This window comes from Aspergillus uvarum (assembly GCF_003184745.1).
Source record: "Aspergillus uvarum CBS 121591 unplaced genomic scaffold BO82scaffold_87, whole genome shotgun sequence".
NCBI classification, from domain to species: domain Eukaryota; kingdom Fungi; phylum Ascomycota; class Eurotiomycetes; order Eurotiales; family Aspergillaceae; genus Aspergillus; species Aspergillus uvarum.
The window spans coordinates 121,505-137,061 of NW_020291384.1; the positions used below are offsets into that span (position 1 = coordinate 121,505).

General features: G+C 56.0%; 6 protein-coding genes across 6 annotated transcripts; 4 read left to right on the forward strand and 2 right to left on the reverse strand.

The window, feature by feature from the left end:
* Window positions 1-784: 784 nt before the first annotated feature.
* On the forward strand, window positions 785-3,389 carry BO82DRAFT_436723 (GMC family oxidoreductase). The gene is made up of 7 exons (XM_025641135.1): window positions 785-1,244; window positions 1,297-1,378; window positions 1,450-1,720; window positions 1,801-2,592; window positions 2,650-2,986; window positions 3,038-3,201; window positions 3,249-3,389. The coding sequence occupies exons 1-7, from the start codon at window positions 1,199-1,201 to the stop codon at window positions 3,291-3,293; spliced, it is 1,737 nt and encodes a 578-aa protein (XP_025486548.1). The 5' UTR covers window positions 785-1,198; the 3' UTR covers window positions 3,294-3,389.
* Window positions 3,390-3,859: 470 nt separating this feature from the next.
* On the forward strand, window positions 3,860-5,057 carry BO82DRAFT_359230 (dienelactone hydrolase family protein). The gene is made up of 3 exons (XM_025636522.1): window positions 3,860-3,978; window positions 4,055-4,501; window positions 4,617-5,057. The coding sequence occupies exons 1-3, from the start codon at window positions 3,891-3,893 to the stop codon at window positions 4,817-4,819; spliced, it is 738 nt and encodes a 245-aa protein (XP_025486549.1). The 5' UTR covers window positions 3,860-3,890; the 3' UTR covers window positions 4,820-5,057.
* A 260-nt stretch (window positions 5,058-5,317) lies between these two features.
* Window positions 5,318-7,428, forward strand: BO82DRAFT_369458 (cytochrome P450; the record flags this gene model as incomplete). The annotated part of the gene is made up of 7 exons (XM_025637169.1): window positions 5,318-5,507; window positions 5,570-5,699; window positions 5,771-5,962; window positions 6,067-6,218; window positions 6,280-6,536; window positions 6,576-6,940; window positions 6,981-7,428. The coding sequence occupies 7 exons, from the start codon at window positions 5,318-5,320 to the stop codon at window positions 7,426-7,428; spliced, it is 1,734 nt and encodes a 577-aa protein (XP_025486550.1).
* Window positions 7,429-7,584: 156 nt separating this feature from the next.
* On the reverse strand, window positions 7,585-8,073 carry BO82DRAFT_407223 (hydrophobin family protein; the record flags this gene model as incomplete). The annotated part of the gene is made up of 3 exons (XM_025639621.1): window positions 7,585-7,626; window positions 7,678-7,739; window positions 7,794-8,073. The coding sequence occupies 3 exons, from the start codon at window positions 8,071-8,073 to the stop codon at window positions 7,585-7,587; spliced, it is 384 nt and encodes a 127-aa protein (XP_025486551.1).
* A 1,294-nt stretch (window positions 8,074-9,367) lies between these two features.
* Window positions 9,368-11,498, forward strand: BO82DRAFT_359234 (eukaryotic translation initiation factor 3 subunit D). Its single transcript, XM_025636523.1, has 2 exons — window positions 9,368-9,628; window positions 9,736-11,498. The coding sequence occupies exons 1-2, from the start codon at window positions 9,421-9,423 to the stop codon at window positions 11,328-11,330; spliced, it is 1,803 nt and encodes a 600-aa protein (XP_025486552.1). The 5' UTR covers window positions 9,368-9,420; the 3' UTR covers window positions 11,331-11,498.
* An 87-nt stretch (window positions 11,499-11,585) lies between these two features.
* BO82DRAFT_347338 (UDP-Glycosyltransferase/glycogen phosphorylase) lies at window positions 11,586-14,654 on the reverse strand. The gene is made up of 4 exons (XM_025633781.1): window positions 13,960-14,654; window positions 13,269-13,904; window positions 12,826-13,218; window positions 11,586-12,755 (listed from the first exon to the last, which is right to left on the reverse strand). Exons 1-4 carry the CDS (start codon window positions 14,595-14,597, stop codon window positions 11,678-11,680), a joined length of 2,745 nt encoding a protein of 914 aa, XP_025486553.1. The 5' UTR covers window positions 14,598-14,654; the 3' UTR covers window positions 11,586-11,677.
* Between the last annotated feature and the right edge of the window lie 903 nt (window positions 14,655-15,557).

Below are 15,557 nucleotides of genomic sequence, written 5' to 3' on the forward strand. Positions count from 1 at the left end.
ACTTCTTTTCGCCCAGACCACACTAGCACATGTGATTGACTTGTCATTGTGCAAGAAACATTCCATTCGCCCCCGGCCTCGCTCTCCCCGACCTACGAGATCCAAGCTGCCTTCCTGAGAAGCTATATTTTGCCTAACAATGTTTTTTCGTCTGCAAGTAGGACCGACTAGGCCTAGGAGTTGTGCGGTCCCAGTCCCAAAATTCAAATCCGGGCCGGACTATGCGTTCTTGAGTCTTTGCTGATATCATCCAGAACCGCACTGTAGTCCCCTACAGTTTTAAGCGGTTCTAAGTTCAGAAAACAACGCTGTATAGTTTAACCTAATCTGACCTGGCTGTTAGCCACTCTATCGCCTACCATTGCCTATGCATCGCCCCCGGCTTTCCTTACCCGTGTCACCATCAGTTCTTGCGATACGCAACCTACCGGGCTAGCCTATGTTCAACGAGCGCACAATGAGAGTGTCAAGCTCCAGCGAGGAGGCCCTGGCCAGGGACAAACTCCGTTCTAGAACCTTTACCCTAGGTCCCTCACAATTCTAAATTATCGACCCTGGCAGTGATAAAGCTTGTCTTCCAGGCTTCAACCCGGCTGAGCCTCGGCGATTGCTCGCGTCGATTGAACCCCACCCCGCAACCGGTCAACGTCAACATTGTCCACAAAACTTACAGAGTACAAGGGGAGATGATGATGATGATGCATGAAATCTCAATGGCGTCTACCATCGACTAATTATAAATAGCACCCGCCACAGGTCAAAACAAGCAATTCTGTTTCCGACCCTTCCGACGATCCCACCCTGCTGATAGCGCGGCCGTATTCTGGCCCGTGCCTCCACTCGTGGAGCCTTCGCAGCCCGTCAACGGCGCGTTGCAAGCCCGTTCGGAGACTTATTTCTTGGAGATAATTCGGCATTTGACCTTATCCCCTGAAAAGCTCCAGCCCTGTTCGTCAGGGCATGAGTGCGAAAATCTTGGCACCTCCCGAGTGGGGCTGGTGAAACGGCTGGCAGGTGGGTCATCTTCCATACGTCATGGCGATGGCATTCTGGTGTTTGCGATGGGCTTCGTGGGCTTGACGGTTGCTATATAGAGGCAGTTTTGGCTGTTTCTGGGGGCTTCAGTTCATAAAGGAGCACTATCTCAGCTCTCACTCTTAATAACTAATCGCATCGTAACCCCATTGCAACGAGCATAATGACAGTTCCTAGCGCGGATAGCTTCGATTTTGTGGTTGTCGGCGGTATGTTGCACTCATCCCTTCCTTGGTTAGTCTTTCTCTGACATCCGACTAGGAGGTACTGCCGGCAATGTGGTGGCTGGTCGACTGGCCGAGAACCCCGAGGTCCGGGTTCTGGTAATTGAAGCGGGTATCGCGTATGTGACCCCCCCCCCTCACCAAGCACAGTATGAGTAAAACATCCAACTAAAAGCAAACGAGGCGATAGAAACCCTCAAGACATCGAGAAAATCACCACCCCAGCTACCGCCTTCGACCTGCGTGGCAGCAAGCATGACTGGGCCTACAAAACGACCATGATTAACAGGCCTTCCTACGAACGCGCCGAGAAGCCCAACACCCGCGGCAAGGTCCTTGGAGGTAGTAGCTGCTTGAACTACTATACCTGGATCCCAGGTAGCAAGGGCACCTTTGACGCATGGTCCGAGTACGGAGGTCCGTCGTGGACGTGGGATGGGTGCAAGGAGTATTTCAGCAAGGTGCGGGAGTCTATCCTCAACACCACATACATTGTGTGCAACAAACACGATTTGGTACTAATTAAATCGATTCAACACAGCCAGCGACATACCACGATGATGACAACCTGTATCCCAACGAACTGGCCAAGATCGGCCGCGACGGACCGGTGCACGTCTCGCACGCAGACCTAGTCCCCGAGCTGCAGCCCTTCCGCGACGCACTCACCACGGCCTGGACCAGCGCGGGCCAGCCCGTCAGCGAGGACATCTACTCCGGAAAGATGGAGGGGCTCACGCACTGCGTCACCAGCATCTACCAGGGCGAGCGATCGTCCAGTGGCGCGTACCTGACCGGCAAGACCAACGTGGTTATTATGCCCTCGTGCATCGCCAAGAAGATCAACTTTGACGGCGACACCGCCGTGAGCGTCACCGTGCTGGGACCGGACGGGTCGGAAATCATCATCGAGGCCAAGCGGGAAGTCATTGTCGCGTGCGGCGTCTTTGAGACCCCTAAGCTGTTGATGCTGTCGGGCCTTGGCCCCAAGAAGGAACTCGTGCGCCATGGCATCAAGCCCGTGGTCCACTCGGAGCACGTAGGCCAGAACCTCCTCGACCATCCGATCATGCCGCATGTGTTCCGTCTGAAGGGGGGCATGGGGCTGGATAGCCATCTGCTCCGTGCTGGGCCGGCGCACACCGCCGCCGTGCAGAAGTACCGCGAGAGCAGGCAGGGCCCTTACAGCAGCGGTCTGCTAGAGCTGGTGGGACTACCTCGCATTGACGACCGCTTGGAGAGATACCAGGAGTATCGGGAAGCGAAGGAGCAGAACGGTGGCAAGGACCCGTTCGGCCCTGAGGGACAGCCGCATTTTGAGATCGACTTTGTGGTACGTATTCTTATCAGGGATAAAGCTTGTGGAAGCGATATTCTAACAATGACGAAGCCCATGTTCTCCGATGCCTTTCAATGGCACTTCCCCGTGCCCACCGAGGGTGACTGGCTGACGGTCATCGTCGACCTTCTCCGCCCACTCTCCCGCAACGGCGAGGTGAAGCTGAACTCCGCCGACCCGCGCGACCAGCCCAACATCAACCTGAACTTCTTCTCGAACGATCTCGACATCATCGCGCTGAGAGAGGGTGTCCGGTTCGTGGACGAGATCCTGATGCACGGCGAGGGCATGAAGGACGTAATCGGGGAGGATTACCCCTGGCCCATGCCGCGACAATCGGACGAGGCGATGAAGAAGATGATTCTCGAGCACTCGCAGACTGGATATCGTGAGTCATTCTTCCTCTGGATGAATAAACCCCTGGCTAACGCGTTGATAGACCCTTGTGGTACAGCCCGGCTTTCCCGGTCCATCGAGCAGGGTGTGGTGGACTCGGAATTGCGCGTGCATGGCGTCAAACGTCTTCGGGTGATCGATGCATCTATCATCCCGATCATTCCGGACTGTCGCATCCAGAACGCGGTGTATATGATTGGAGAGAAGGTGAGTAATGATCCCGAGGAATTCCGAATTGATGCTGACTGCTTTAGGGTGCGGATATGGTCAAGGCTGCGTACCCGAGTCTCTACCAGTGAGGAGATGATCTGTTAGGGTTAGTGGAGCCGTCGACTGCGCCTTTGCTTGACGATAATGTGTACATGTTGGTCGCTTTCTGTTGCATAGTATATAGCGTGTTCTACTTCTTGTCATTCATCGCATTGAACATATTGTTTCTTGCTTGCTTGGGCTGTAGGAACGAACCTTTGATACCCAGGGTAAGAGATGTCGCGTATGCAGCGCGAAGCAACACGAGCCACCGCCCAACGGCGTGCAACCCGCCATCGCGGGACTAACCGCAAACGATACCGATGTCAGATTCCCAGACTAGCGCTGACGGCCTCATATACCATGTTACGCTAGAGATAGAGTAAGATCTCCCAAGCAAAGCTTTTTATCTCCATGCCAGTGGGAGCTGTTATGTCCGTCCAGCCGGGCGCTAACCACGCCCCTAATCTCCCAATTCGGACATAGGACTTGAATCCTCCGGAGGTAACAGGGATTCATTTGCAAGATAACCCCGAGCCCCATCTGCCCCTCCTTGTTTTTGTGGTACTTATATCTTCACCTCCTCCTCAATTCCTCCCCAAAATCCATGATCAGTGTACTTCTCTCCACCCCCCAAGTCCCCCAAGATGACCTCCCACAACCTCTCAACATGCTGCATAACGGGTACCCTCCACGAAGGCGAACCCAAGGGTACAATCCAAGACATTGAGAACAGTACGCAGCCTCCTCCCCCCAACCTCCCTCAGCAAATCCCTCCCCCCTAACAGAACAAAATCCTCACCCTCAACAGTCTCAACCTACATCACCCACCCCCCCACCGACACCAAAAAAGCAATCCTCCTCCTCACCGACGTAATCGGCCACCGCTTCGTGAATGCCCAACTCATCGCCGACCAATTCGCCGCCGCCGGTTATGCCGTGATCATGCCCGACCTCTTCGCCGGCGACAGCGTCCCCCTCAACCGCCCCGAGGGCTTCCAGATCATGGAGTGGGCGAAGGGCCACCAGCCGCAGCACACCGATCCCATCATCCACACCGTCCTCGCGTATATTCGCTCGACATTGGGGTGTGAGCGGGTCGGCGGGGTCGGGTATTGTTTCGGCGGGAAGTATGTGGCCCGGTTGTTGAAGTCCAGGGCGGAGGGCGGGTTGGATGTGGGGTTTACGGCGCATCCGACGATGATGACGCCTGAGGAGTTGGCGGGCGTGGAGGGGCCGTTGTGTATTGCTGCTGCTCGTGAGTTTTTTTCTTTTTGGTTTTGGGGGGATGAGGGTTTGGGGAAAGCCTTTAGGCAGGCCAGGAATGGCGAGGAGAGAAACGCGTGCTAATGAGATGGGGTTTTTCTGGACAGAACATGACCCGATCTTCCCTGCGGAGAAGAGACGCGAGAGCGAGGAGATCCTGGGCAAGAAGGATCAGGCCTGGCAGATTAGTGTGTACTCCGACGTGGAGCATGGGTTTGCGGTGCGCGGGGATCCCAAGGTGCAGCGGGCGCGGTTTGCGAAGGAGCAGGCGTTTGCGCAGGCGGTGGCGTGGTTTGGGGAGTATTTGTGATTTGGATTTGGATTTGGTGATTGCAGAAGGTAGATGGCCTGAGGGAGATGGATGCATGCATGCCAAGGCTGGACTGGAATTATCTTCCGAGGATGAGGCCTTTCTGTTATCGTCAACTCAGGAAATCGTAGAACTACCAGATCAACCCTCCACCATCAATGAGTCTCACATTACTAAGTGATCATTGACTACTTCTATACAGCAGCATACCCCCAAACCAATCACATCGCGCAGCAACGGCCGTAATCTATGTAGCTGCCGATGATATCCTCATCCGGACCGCACACCCTGGTAACCCTCATGCACGGTTACGCCTTGCACACCAATCAATCCCACCGGTCGGAGGATTCAGTCTGCAATAAGTTCTCAGCTGCAGAACCCCTCTTTCAATGATTTCACATGAATGATATGAGCAATATAATATAAGACAACGGTTCTCCCCCCCTAGCATAGCCATGAATCGATCATTCCAACACATCACTTTGATGCTCCCACACCATGCTCTCCGCTCTCCTCGCCGCCCTCCTCCTTCTAGCAGGCTACCTAACCATAACCCTAACATCGCGGAAAAAGCACCCGCCTCTGCCTCCGGGCCCTCCCCGCCAACCCATCATCGGCAATCTCAACGACCTCCCTCGCCCCGGCCAACAGGACTGGAAACATTGGCTCAAGCATAAGGAGCTCTATGGTATGGTTACCTGCCCCCAAAAACTGAACTGCCCGCTCCATCCTGACACCCCCCCAAAAAAGGCCCCATCAGCTCCCTCAGCGTCCTCGGCCAAACCATCATCATCCTCAACGAGGCGCGCCACGCAGTCGACCTGCTGGAGAAGCGCTCGGCGATCTACTCCTCCCGCCCGCAGCAGAATTTCGCCGAGATGTGCGTGTTCTCCCGTCTTTCCACTTGCAGTTCCACCTGCACTGATTCATCGAGCTGACAAGCGAAACCAGGTCCGGCTGGCACAACGTGCTCGGCTCCGTGAAAAGCACCGACCGCTTCCGTGCAACCCGCAAGAACCTGCACCAGGAGATCGGGTCGAACAAGTCGGTGGCCCGGTTCGATGCGGTGCAGACCGCGGAGGTGGGGAGGTTTCTGATGCGCGTGCTGGAGGCGCCGGGGCGATTGATGGAGCATATTCGCAAGTGAGCCAGCTCCCAACCCCTCCCCTAACATAGGCTACTGCCTTTAATCAACCCCAATTGAAACGGACCAAAAACAGGAAGGTGAAACTAAACTCAAGCTCCAGAGAAACCGGCGCCATCATCCTCAAGGTCGGATACGGGTATACGGTCGAGCCGCACGGCCGGGACCCGCTAGTCGAGTTGGCCGATCGCGCGATGGAGGATTTCTCGGTGGCGATGTTGCCGGCGACGTACTTGGTGGATTATCTCCCGTTCTGTGCGTGCCCTTCTCCTTGGCGTTGTGGCTTGGTGTGGATGTTCTGATCAACTGTGGGTAGTGAGACACCTCCCCGCCTGGTTTCCCGGGGCCAGCTTCATCCGCACCGCGCGCGGATACAAGAAAACCGTCACGGCCTTCAGCGACCTCCCCTACGCGTTCGTGCAGCACCAGATGCACCGCGACACAGAATACACGCCGTCCTTCCTGTCCAACCTGCTGCAGCACCAGCCCGCGCTGCCCCTGCCCCGCGGTTCCGAGGCCGAGGTCACAGTCAAATGGTCGGCGGCGTCGCTGTATGCCGGTGGGGCGGATACCGTACGTTCAATTTCCCTTCCCTAGAACTTACCAACCCAGGTTTCTAAGCTAGGGGTAAAGACCGTCTCCTCCATCGCCACCTTCTTCCTCGCCATGGCCCTCTTCCCGGCCGTGCAGCGCAAAGCCCAGGCCGAACTTGACATGGTCCTCGGCGCGGCGGGTCGGCTGCCCACCTTCGCCGACCGCGAGAACCTGCCCTACATCAATGCCCTCATCAAGGAGGTCTTCCGGTGGCATCCCGTCGTGCCTATGGATATCTCGCATGTGGTGACCCAGGAGGATGAGTATGAGGGGTATTGGATCCCCAAGGGGGCGTCAGTTCTGGCGAATATCTGGTTTGTTCTTCTCTTCCTTGGCTGGGGAGTTTTGAGAGCTGGGAGGGAAGAGAAAGGGGTGGTAGGTTGGTGGGTGCATGGGTCGTATGCTAATGTGAGGGATGGGTAGGGCATTCACCCACGATCCGGATGTGTATCCTGATCCGGAGGCTTTTAGGCCGGAGCGGTTCCTGCCTTCGTCTTCTTTGATCAATGGTGACAGTGGTGGTGGTGGTGGTGGTGCTGCTGCTGCTACTACTACTGCTGCTGATGTCCAACGAGACCCCCACCTCCTGGTCTTCGGGTTCGGGCGGAGAGTCTGCCCCGGGCGGACCCTGGCGGATACGAACGTGTACCTGACGATCGCGCAGGCGCTAACGGTATTTCGCATTCAGGGGCCGGAGAACGCGGACTGGACGCCTGAGTTTCGGCCGGGCGTGATCAGTCATCCGGTCGTGCCGGCGGGGCTGAGGGTCGAGGCGAGGAGTGAGGCGCATGCTGCGTTGGTGAGGGAGGTGGAGAGGGTGTTTCCTTTTGAGAGGAGTCACTCGGGGGAGTTGGTGGGGTTGTCTTATTAGTTCGACAAGCGGGGGAGTGAAGAGGTAGGGGCGAAGTTGGGCTGAATAAAGTATATATCATTGGCTATTATACTAAAGAACAGATGTGGAGGGTATGGATCCCCCGGTATTATTAGGTGTGACATGCATGCTGCGGACTCCGGATTGAAATGGGGACTATTGCGCCAGAGCGGAGCAGCCCAGTGCCAAAACACCGTTCTGCTTTATGTTAGTATACTTCGTCACTGGGCTGTGACGGGAAAGACTCACCAAGAGGTTCACCTCGGAGCAGCACTGCGGCTTCGTTGTACAGGTGGTGTCGTAAGGCTTGCCTATGCCCATAGCGTTAGCATCGGCAATGACAAATTAAGTAGCAATGGACGTACAGAGAAGACCAACGGAGCCGACAATACTGCCAGCGTTGATGTCCAGATCCGCAAGGATGGGGTCCAGGAGTGGGTCCAAGGGAGTGGTCAAGGTGCCGCAGCACAGCACCGAGGCGATGCACTGCGACTGGTCGACCGTGCTCTCGCTCGTGGTAGAGGTGGTCTGAGCGGCGACACCCTTGACTTGGTTCTCGAGGGTCTGCGTGTCGGACTGGAGGGCGGGCACGGCGGCGACGAGACCGGCGATGGCCAGGGTAGAGACGGTGAGGGAGAGCTTCATGGTTGCAGTAGTAACTGTAGTTTGGTTGTGTGATTATAAGGATGTATGGCTTGCAGTGAGAGAGAGGCTTGTAGTTTGATTGTGTTGAAATCTTGACGAGCTGGGATGGAACGTGCTATTTATCTTGAGAGGAGGACTGCGACTCGGGAGAATCACCTAGGTATACAGCATCTCAATAACTGGTACACAATACTGTATCCTCCGTTATCGCAGTCGGACATCCGGATGGAAGAAGTCTCAAAATCCAGTCCTCAGCCAATCTCCATGCAAAGGACAATTCGCCGAGGACAGAGGCCGGCCATTGCAGTGGTGGCAACGCGACAATCACAGTCGATCCAGGATGAACAGCGAGACCTGGCAAAGAGGGCCATGCTGCAGGTACCGAGGGACCAGGTAAAAGGCAATCTCAAAATTGAGGCGAGTGGCATCGGACCTGTCATCCGTCCCTGTCTTATCAGCCACCCGGACCGGTGTTTTTCTGGTACCAAATCAGCGGACGTACCCACAGTAGCTGAACATCGAGGAGAATGATAACAATACATGTGAGTGGTGCTGCAGATTTGGATCTGCGCTGCTTGTGAGGGTGACAGTTGTACATCGTAGCCTTGCATTGATAAGAGGGTCGACGATCTTTGCTGAACAAGATGACTAGTCTTGCTCAATGTTATGGCACCGATCTGCGATGCGGTCATGCATAGTTTAATTTAGCTGCAGCTCCAGAAAGTGTGAGTATTGAGCAGCCTCGCTTGTCTCAGAAATACTGAGGTAAATAGAGAACTACCGTGCCGATCCAATAATCCTAATAGTCGATCCTTGAGCATCTCGAACTCATCACGCACCATCCCCAAGTAGTCTCCGCTGGGTTTGGCGGACACACTTCGACTCCGCAATGATCCCAGAAGAATGATCTGCATAGTTATCAGCTTGGAACCCATTTCAAATGCTTGGGGCAACAATTACACATATTCAGTCAGATAAGCGAGGCCATGACAAATAGCAGTATAGTCTACATTTGAGGGCCAACATGGAAGCATTAGCATCAAGCCCGCCAAGCTGATAGCAGCCCGATAAGCTATGCACACTAGTGACTCAGCACGAGACACCCAATGTACACAAATCCGCCGTGGCGGTGCCTCTACACCAGCCACATGCCAAGCCTCCACCCGCCACAAACTCGCGACACAAAAATTCCCTCGAATTGGCAAAGTCGATCTCGTTTCAATATCCGTTGACCGACCAGCCCCTCCCCCAGACCACCACCTCTCCTATCTCGCTGGGTCGTCTATTTCTGTCATCTCCCCTTTGATATTTTCTCCCCCCCCCCCACACAGAGCTCTACGCATAATCATGGCTCCCATCTCTATCGCCGACATCGTCGCCGCCCTGCCGGCCGACGACACCTGGGGCCCCGCCTCCGCCGCCGACAACATGCTCGACGGCGTCCCCTATGCTCCTTTCTCCAAGGGTGACAAGCTAGGCCGCATGGCCGACTGGACGGCTGAGTCTAAGGACCCCAACCGGGGCGGTCGTCAGGCTTATAACCGTAACTTCAGAGGTACGTTGCACGCTTCCTCCTTTCCGTATCTTCCCTCTCTGCAAGGACAAAGAAAAAGGAGAAGGATCGTGTAGACCACAAACTAACACCCCCGTTCAAACCTCCAGACCAGCAAGTCTACGGCGCTGGATCCTCCAGCCTGTTCTCCGTGGCCGTCGCCGAAGACGAATCCTCCTTCTCCGTGGTCGACAACACCCGCAGCTCGACGAAGCGCACCTTCGGCCGCGGCGGCGGCACGGTGTTCCGCGGCCGGGCCCAGCGCGGCGGTGCCCAGCGTGGCGGACGTGCGGGCTTCCAGCGCGTGGGCGGTGGTGCCGGTGGCCGGGGCGGCGCCGGCGGGGACCGGTACTACGACAACCGCAGCGGCGGGCGGGGCAACCGGGGCCGTCGCTTCGGATGGAAGGACTACGACAAGCCGCAGCGCACGCGCGAGGCGTCGGTGGCCGTGCGGCCCGACTGGACGATGCTGGAGGAGGTGGACTTCAGCCGTCTGTCGAAGCTGAACATGGAGGCGCCCGAGGGCGAGGAGGTCGACTCGTACGGATTCATGTACTACTACGACCGGTCGTACGACAAGGCGCCCGTCAAGAACGCCGAGCGCCGCCTGCAGGCGCTCGACCGCGCCGCGTACAACGTCACGACCTCGCAGGACCCGGTCATCCAGGAGCTGGCCGAGAAGAACGAGGCGACCGTGTTCGCGTCGGCCGACATCCTGTCGACGCTGATGTGCGCGCCCCGCAGCGTCTACTCGTGGGATCTGGTCATCGTCCACCAGGGCGGCAAGATCTACTTCGACAAGCGCGACGGCGCCTCCCTGGACCTGGTGACGGTCAACGAGAACGCGGCCGACGCGCCGCTCGAGCTGGCCGACTCCTCCGCCGCCACCGCCGCCGCCGCCAGCAAGCAGGAGGGCGCCGCGATCAACACGCCCAGCGCCCTCGCCCTCGAGGCCACTTTCATCAACCACAACTTCGCCCTGCAGACGGTGGTTGAATCCGACGAGAGCAAGGTCGAGCTGGCGCACCCCAACCCCTTCTACAACGCGGCCGAGGAGACCGAGCCCCTGGCCTCCAAGGGCTACAAGTACCGGCGCTTCGACCTGTCGCTGGAGCGCGACGAGGGCCAGGAGCCCGTGCACATGATCGTGCGCACGGAGATCGACGCCATTATGAAGAACCCCACTGGCGGCGAGGACCAGCAGCTGGTCGTCAAGGCCCTCAACGAGTTCGACAGCAAGGCCCAGGGCTCCGGCGGCGCCCTCGACTGGCGCTCCAAGCTCTGGTCCCAGCGCGGTGCCGTCGTCGCCACCGAGATGAAGAACAACTCCTCCAAGCTCGCCCGCTGGACCACCCAGGCCATCCTCGCCAAGGCCGACGCCATGAAGCTCGGCTTCGTCTCCCGCGCCAACCCCCGCTCCGCCGCCGCCCATGTCGTCCTCGGCGTCGTCGGCTACAAGCCCCGCGACCTCGCCACCCAGATGAACCTCAACCTCGGCAACGGCTGGGGCATCGTCCGCACCATTGTCGACCGCATCCGCGCCCTCGACGCTGACGAGGACGAGGACAAGGTCAAGAAGTACGTTCTCATCAAGGACCCCAACCGCCCCGTCCTCCGTCTCTACAGCGTGCCCCCCACCACCTTCGAGGAGGACGAGGAGGTCGCTGCCGAGGAGCAGGAGGCCGCCGAGGAGGATGAGGAGTAGATTTTGGGGTCCTTTCCACCTCATCAGATATCCTAGTCATGAATTTGGTTCGCTGTGTTTTTTCTTTTTTCGTCGTCCTGTCAAAAGTTAGGTTTATGAACGACTATCATGCTTGAAGACATATTTCCTTAGCTCGTAATTCACCCTTTAGACAAATCGAGTCTCGTATACCTACTCTGTTCATTGTTGCATGCACAAGCGCTGCGTACAGAAGCGCAAGTCAAGGAAACACTGTAATATTAAACAATATCAAGCACACCATAGCTATGTAACTTTTCGTCATCCATTTCCGAACCCTACTGAATGATACCTCAAGGAGAAGGACGCCCAACACACCACTAACAAAATCACTGCACGATCTCAAACCGCACCTCTTTCTTCACCCCGAAGACATCCCTCCACTCCTCCCACAACCGCCGCAACTCTTTCACATACATCCGATGCACTTCCTCCACGTAAGCCTCGTCCTGCACATATCGCTGCTCCTTGACCGGGATCGGTTTCCCGACGACCACATGAATCGGCTTGCGAAACGGGACCGTCACCCCCCATCGTCCGCTGATCACACGTGTCGACTTGCCGGTGATAACCTTCCAGGCTCTCGCACCTGCCGCAAATAGGCCTCCACGGCCGCCGTCCTGCTGCTTCTCGCCTTCACCCTCCCGTTGGCTCGACGCTGCCTCACTCCTGTTCGCATCACCATCCTCGGGATACGCCACGTCAAAAACCTCGTTCTCTCCAAACGCCATCACCGGCACTAGGCTCGCCCCCATCTCGATCGCAACGCGAATGAACCCCCTGCGCACCCCCAGCACCAAATCCATGCGGCCAGGACGGGCGATGCGCGCCTCGCGATCGCCACCCACGCAGATGGTGATCGCCTGCCCCAGTCCGTTGCCATCGTGGCCGCCGGATGAGAGTAACTTAATGCATGACGCGCGACTGACGCTGCCGATACCCAAAGAGAGGGCGTACTCGCGCAGTAGCGGGGCACGAAGGACCTTGTCCGACACCAAGAGAGTGTGATTGAGACCGGGAAACAGCGTGTCGAAGCCGGCACCTTTTGTGGCGAGAGCACCGATGGCACCGCGGATGGAAATGCCGTGGGGGTGGTATCCGAATATGTACTTTTGATACGGGGCCAAGGGAATGCTGCGATAAAGCTTGAGAGGGAAATATTCGGTGTAGAGGGACCAAAGAGGAGAGTTCCGAACGGCGGAGGACGGGGAAGGAAAAGAGGGGAGAGAGGTGGGAGGGAGGTAGGTTATCAGGAGTACGTAGACTGGATACAAGATGCGAATGAGAAGCGGGATGGGAAGAGATGGGAGAAGGACGAGGATTAGAAGAGCGTAGCCGAGGATAGGAAGGAGGAGGGATGTATTCGTCGTAAGGGCGACGAAGAGTGTGCTGGCAGAAGTATAAACTCTGGTTCTTGTGGTTAGGAGTCGTGAACAATTGATATGCATTCGGAACAGATGCAGGAGAGAAGACTCACTTTGAGGTTGCATATTTGTCCAAATGGGGACGAGTAACGGTCTCTAGAACACCTCCGAACTTATTCCTGATCGTGCGTAGCTTGTCTTTCGGATGTTGATTGACTTCTGGGATCGGCAAAGCCATTCTCTCCGGGTGGTATGCCAACTCAGCGATCTTCTCGGCACCTACCACTCGACCTTCTCTTTTGCAGCAAAGTGCAGATAATTCCTTTGCCTTGGCCTGCATTGTGACATTGCCAACGACCCTGATCAGAGCCCGGCCGAACTCATCTGCATCCACTGCTGGGGCAGCTGTTTTGTTCGCGTACACGCCGATTTTGAGCCACTCTGTACGCACAGCATTTTCATAGCAGTCTTGCCAACCTGGAAGGACGACGTGAGGTATGCCAGACCTGAAACGTATTACTATCTCTACTCTGCTGAATGGAAGAGTGAAACTTACTGAATAGCCTCGTACCATGAGTTCGCACCACCATGATGTACGGAGCAGACAATCTGCCCTGTCTGCAACATTGCCAATGGCTCCACCTGAAACCATGACTGAATACGCACCCGGTCGTCTTGGATCTCAGCAGCCAGAATTTCCTCCGCCTCTTCAAAAACATGCGCGCAATCGTGCGCATGCTTTGGAAGCTTCCACAACACCTGGAACTTATCCGTCCGTGAGCCCAGAAAACTCCTCACCCCTGAAGCAATATTTCTAGCCATCACTGGATCCGGCGCATACAAGGTCCCCAGGTTGATCAAGATTGTGGGTGCCTGGTGGAGCCACCGATGCAGCTCTGGATCCTGCGTCTTGACAGGCGCCACGGGCAATAGAATGGGGCCACAGGGGAGGACATTCTCGGGGACCTCCATCGGCCAATCCAGCTCTTTCAGACCCGGAGCCAGATGGAATCGATCGGGTCGCCACGAATCCGCAAAAGGGAATCGGCCCTGGATACCATGTCGCTTCCGCCACTCACGAATCTGTCGTTGACGGCCGCTACGGCGGTAGAGCTTGGCAACATCCATGGCGGCCCTGGTGTTGGAAGGCACAAGGCTCCACGGAAGTGGATAAGGAAAGTCGGTCCCTGGCCTAGTGCACCGTCAGCCACCTGCATTGGTTCCTTGGGGGTAGCATAGTAAATTACAAGGGAAATTTCCACGCCCATCCAGCAAAAGGCTGGAGCCCATACACCACATGTGACAAGGAGGTCGTATAAAGAACGATAGCCTGGTGACCCGCATTATACGCCGCGTCTCGTCCTTGGGGGAAAAAGCAGTCGACGAGGACAACGCTCGGTTCGATAGCCTGGACTATCGCAAGACAGCTGTCATACACCTGAAGATACTCTTCCTCATTCCAGGCCCAGATTTCCTCGAAAAGGGATTTGAACCCCTTCAATGCGCCTTTATAACCGGGAGGGTGGCAGATCGTACGCTTTCCTGTGCGTGCAAAGGCCTCACTGTTCGAAGGGCCGTTGATAGAGTGAAAATGAATGCGTGATCGAACCCCATCGCTGTCGAGGTTGTTATCTACAAGCAGCTTCTCGATGCGTGGTTTTAAGGTCGGAAACGAGGCGATGTGCACGTCGGTATCACCTCGCACCAGCAATTCATGGGATAATGCGAGAATCAGGTTCGTCTGACCATGTTCACTGTTGGCAAGGAATAATACGCGAGGCCTCTGTGTTGGTGGCGGTGATTGCGGTGGATATGGAGTCTTCTTGCGAGTACTGCGACGCCGCAAGACAGGCGCTTGTTTTCGGGAGGTCCGGGACTTCTTCATGGTGGGCGAGTGTGCGTGCGTGCGGCTTCACTGCATGTGCTGCATGTAGAAGAGACAACACGTTCTGGGCGGAAGTTGGAGTACATGGGAATATAAATGGGGACTGTCAATCAAGGAGGTGCCTGGCTTGGACGCAAGGTTGACAACAGGGAGGAATGCTCTCTTGTTTCAAGGGATAGTGGGATAGTGAGGGGAATGCCATGGTGCAGGGGACAGGAGAGGTAGCACTCGCATGATGTGAGCTTAAATTTGAGCAAGGGAACAATAAAGGAAGTGTGAAGCTCACATAGACTGTTAGGAAGTCCTGTACAGTACGGAGTACATGGGGAATGGAGTAATCTCCGGACCCCTGGTAGATCTACCCGAGACCGCTGGATGTCGGGGAGATCTTCCCCAGAAAGAGGGAATGCAGCTTGCTTCATTCAGCCCTGGGCCAAGACCGGAGTATAAAAAGATTAAGAAGATTTGAGACCGCCAGAGAACGTGTGTGTACCTCGAGAGTTTTGCCAAGGAGGGAACCAAAAAATCAGAAAAGCAGAGTATGAAGCTGATGAGAGGATAGGGGAGCGTGTAAGAGAGAGTAAAGGAAGGGAGTCTAGCCCCGTTAGTCATCGCGCTAATGGAAGCTGAAGCTCTTTCTCTTTCTCTCTCTCTCTCTCTTTCCCCGCCTCCAGCCCAGCCAGAATAAGAATCCCTCCAGAAGATCTACAACCAGCTTGAACTCTCTTCTTCACTCCGTCTCCTCATTTTGAAGTCAATTTACCTCCTCTCTTTCCCCTTCCTCTAGTTTGTCTTCACCACTCACCACTACAGTAGACGGTGATTTCATCCAGTCATTTTCAAATACAGACACAATGCCTGAACAAATCTCCCATCGATCCAAGCCTCGTCCCACCGCTTCATGTCTTCCCTGTCGCGCCCGTAAAGTGAAAGTATGTCACTCTCTTTCCTCTCTCCCCC

Bases quoted from the DNA above. Each gene is read 5' to 3' on its own strand.
- BO82DRAFT_359234 (XM_025636523.1), top strand. From the start codon at position 9,421: ATGGCTCCCATCTCTATCGCCGACATCGTCGCCGCCCTGCCGGCCGAC. The intron at 9,629-9,735 runs GTACGTTGCACG...TCAAACCTCCAG, and splicing joins TTATAACCGTAACTTCAGAG to ACCAGCAAGTCTACGGCGCT.
- BO82DRAFT_436723 (XM_025641135.1), top strand. From the start codon at position 1,199: ATGACAGTTCCTAGCGCGGATAGCTTCGATTTTGTGGTTGTCGGCG. The intron at 1,245-1,296 runs GTATGTTGCACT...ACATCCGACTAG, and splicing joins CGATTTTGTGGTTGTCGGCG to GAGGTACTGCCGGCAATGTG. The intron at 2,593-2,649 runs GTACGTATTCTT...ACAATGACGAAG, and splicing joins ATTTTGAGATCGACTTTGTG to CCCATGTTCTCCGATGCCTT.
- BO82DRAFT_359230 (XM_025636522.1), top strand. From the start codon at position 3,891: ATGACCTCCCACAACCTCTCAACATGCTGCATAACGGGTACCCTCCAC. The intron at 3,979-4,054 runs GTACGCAGCCTC...CACCCTCAACAG, and splicing joins AATCCAAGACATTGAGAACA to TCTCAACCTACATCACCCAC. The intron at 4,502-4,616 runs GTGAGTTTTTTT...TTTTCTGGACAG, and splicing joins GTTGTGTATTGCTGCTGCTC to AACATGACCCGATCTTCCCT.
- BO82DRAFT_347338 (XM_025633781.1), bottom strand. From the start codon at position 14,597: ATGAAGAAGTCCCGGACCTCCCGAAAACAAGCGCCTGTCTTGCGGCGT. The intron at 13,219-13,268 runs GTAAGTTTCACT...AATACGTTTCAG, and splicing joins TCATGGTACGAGGCTATTCA to GTCTGGCATACCTCACGTCG. The intron at 12,756-12,825 runs GTGAGTCTTCTC...CACAAGAACCAG, and splicing joins GACAAATATGCAACCTCAAA to AGTTTATACTTCTGCCAGCA.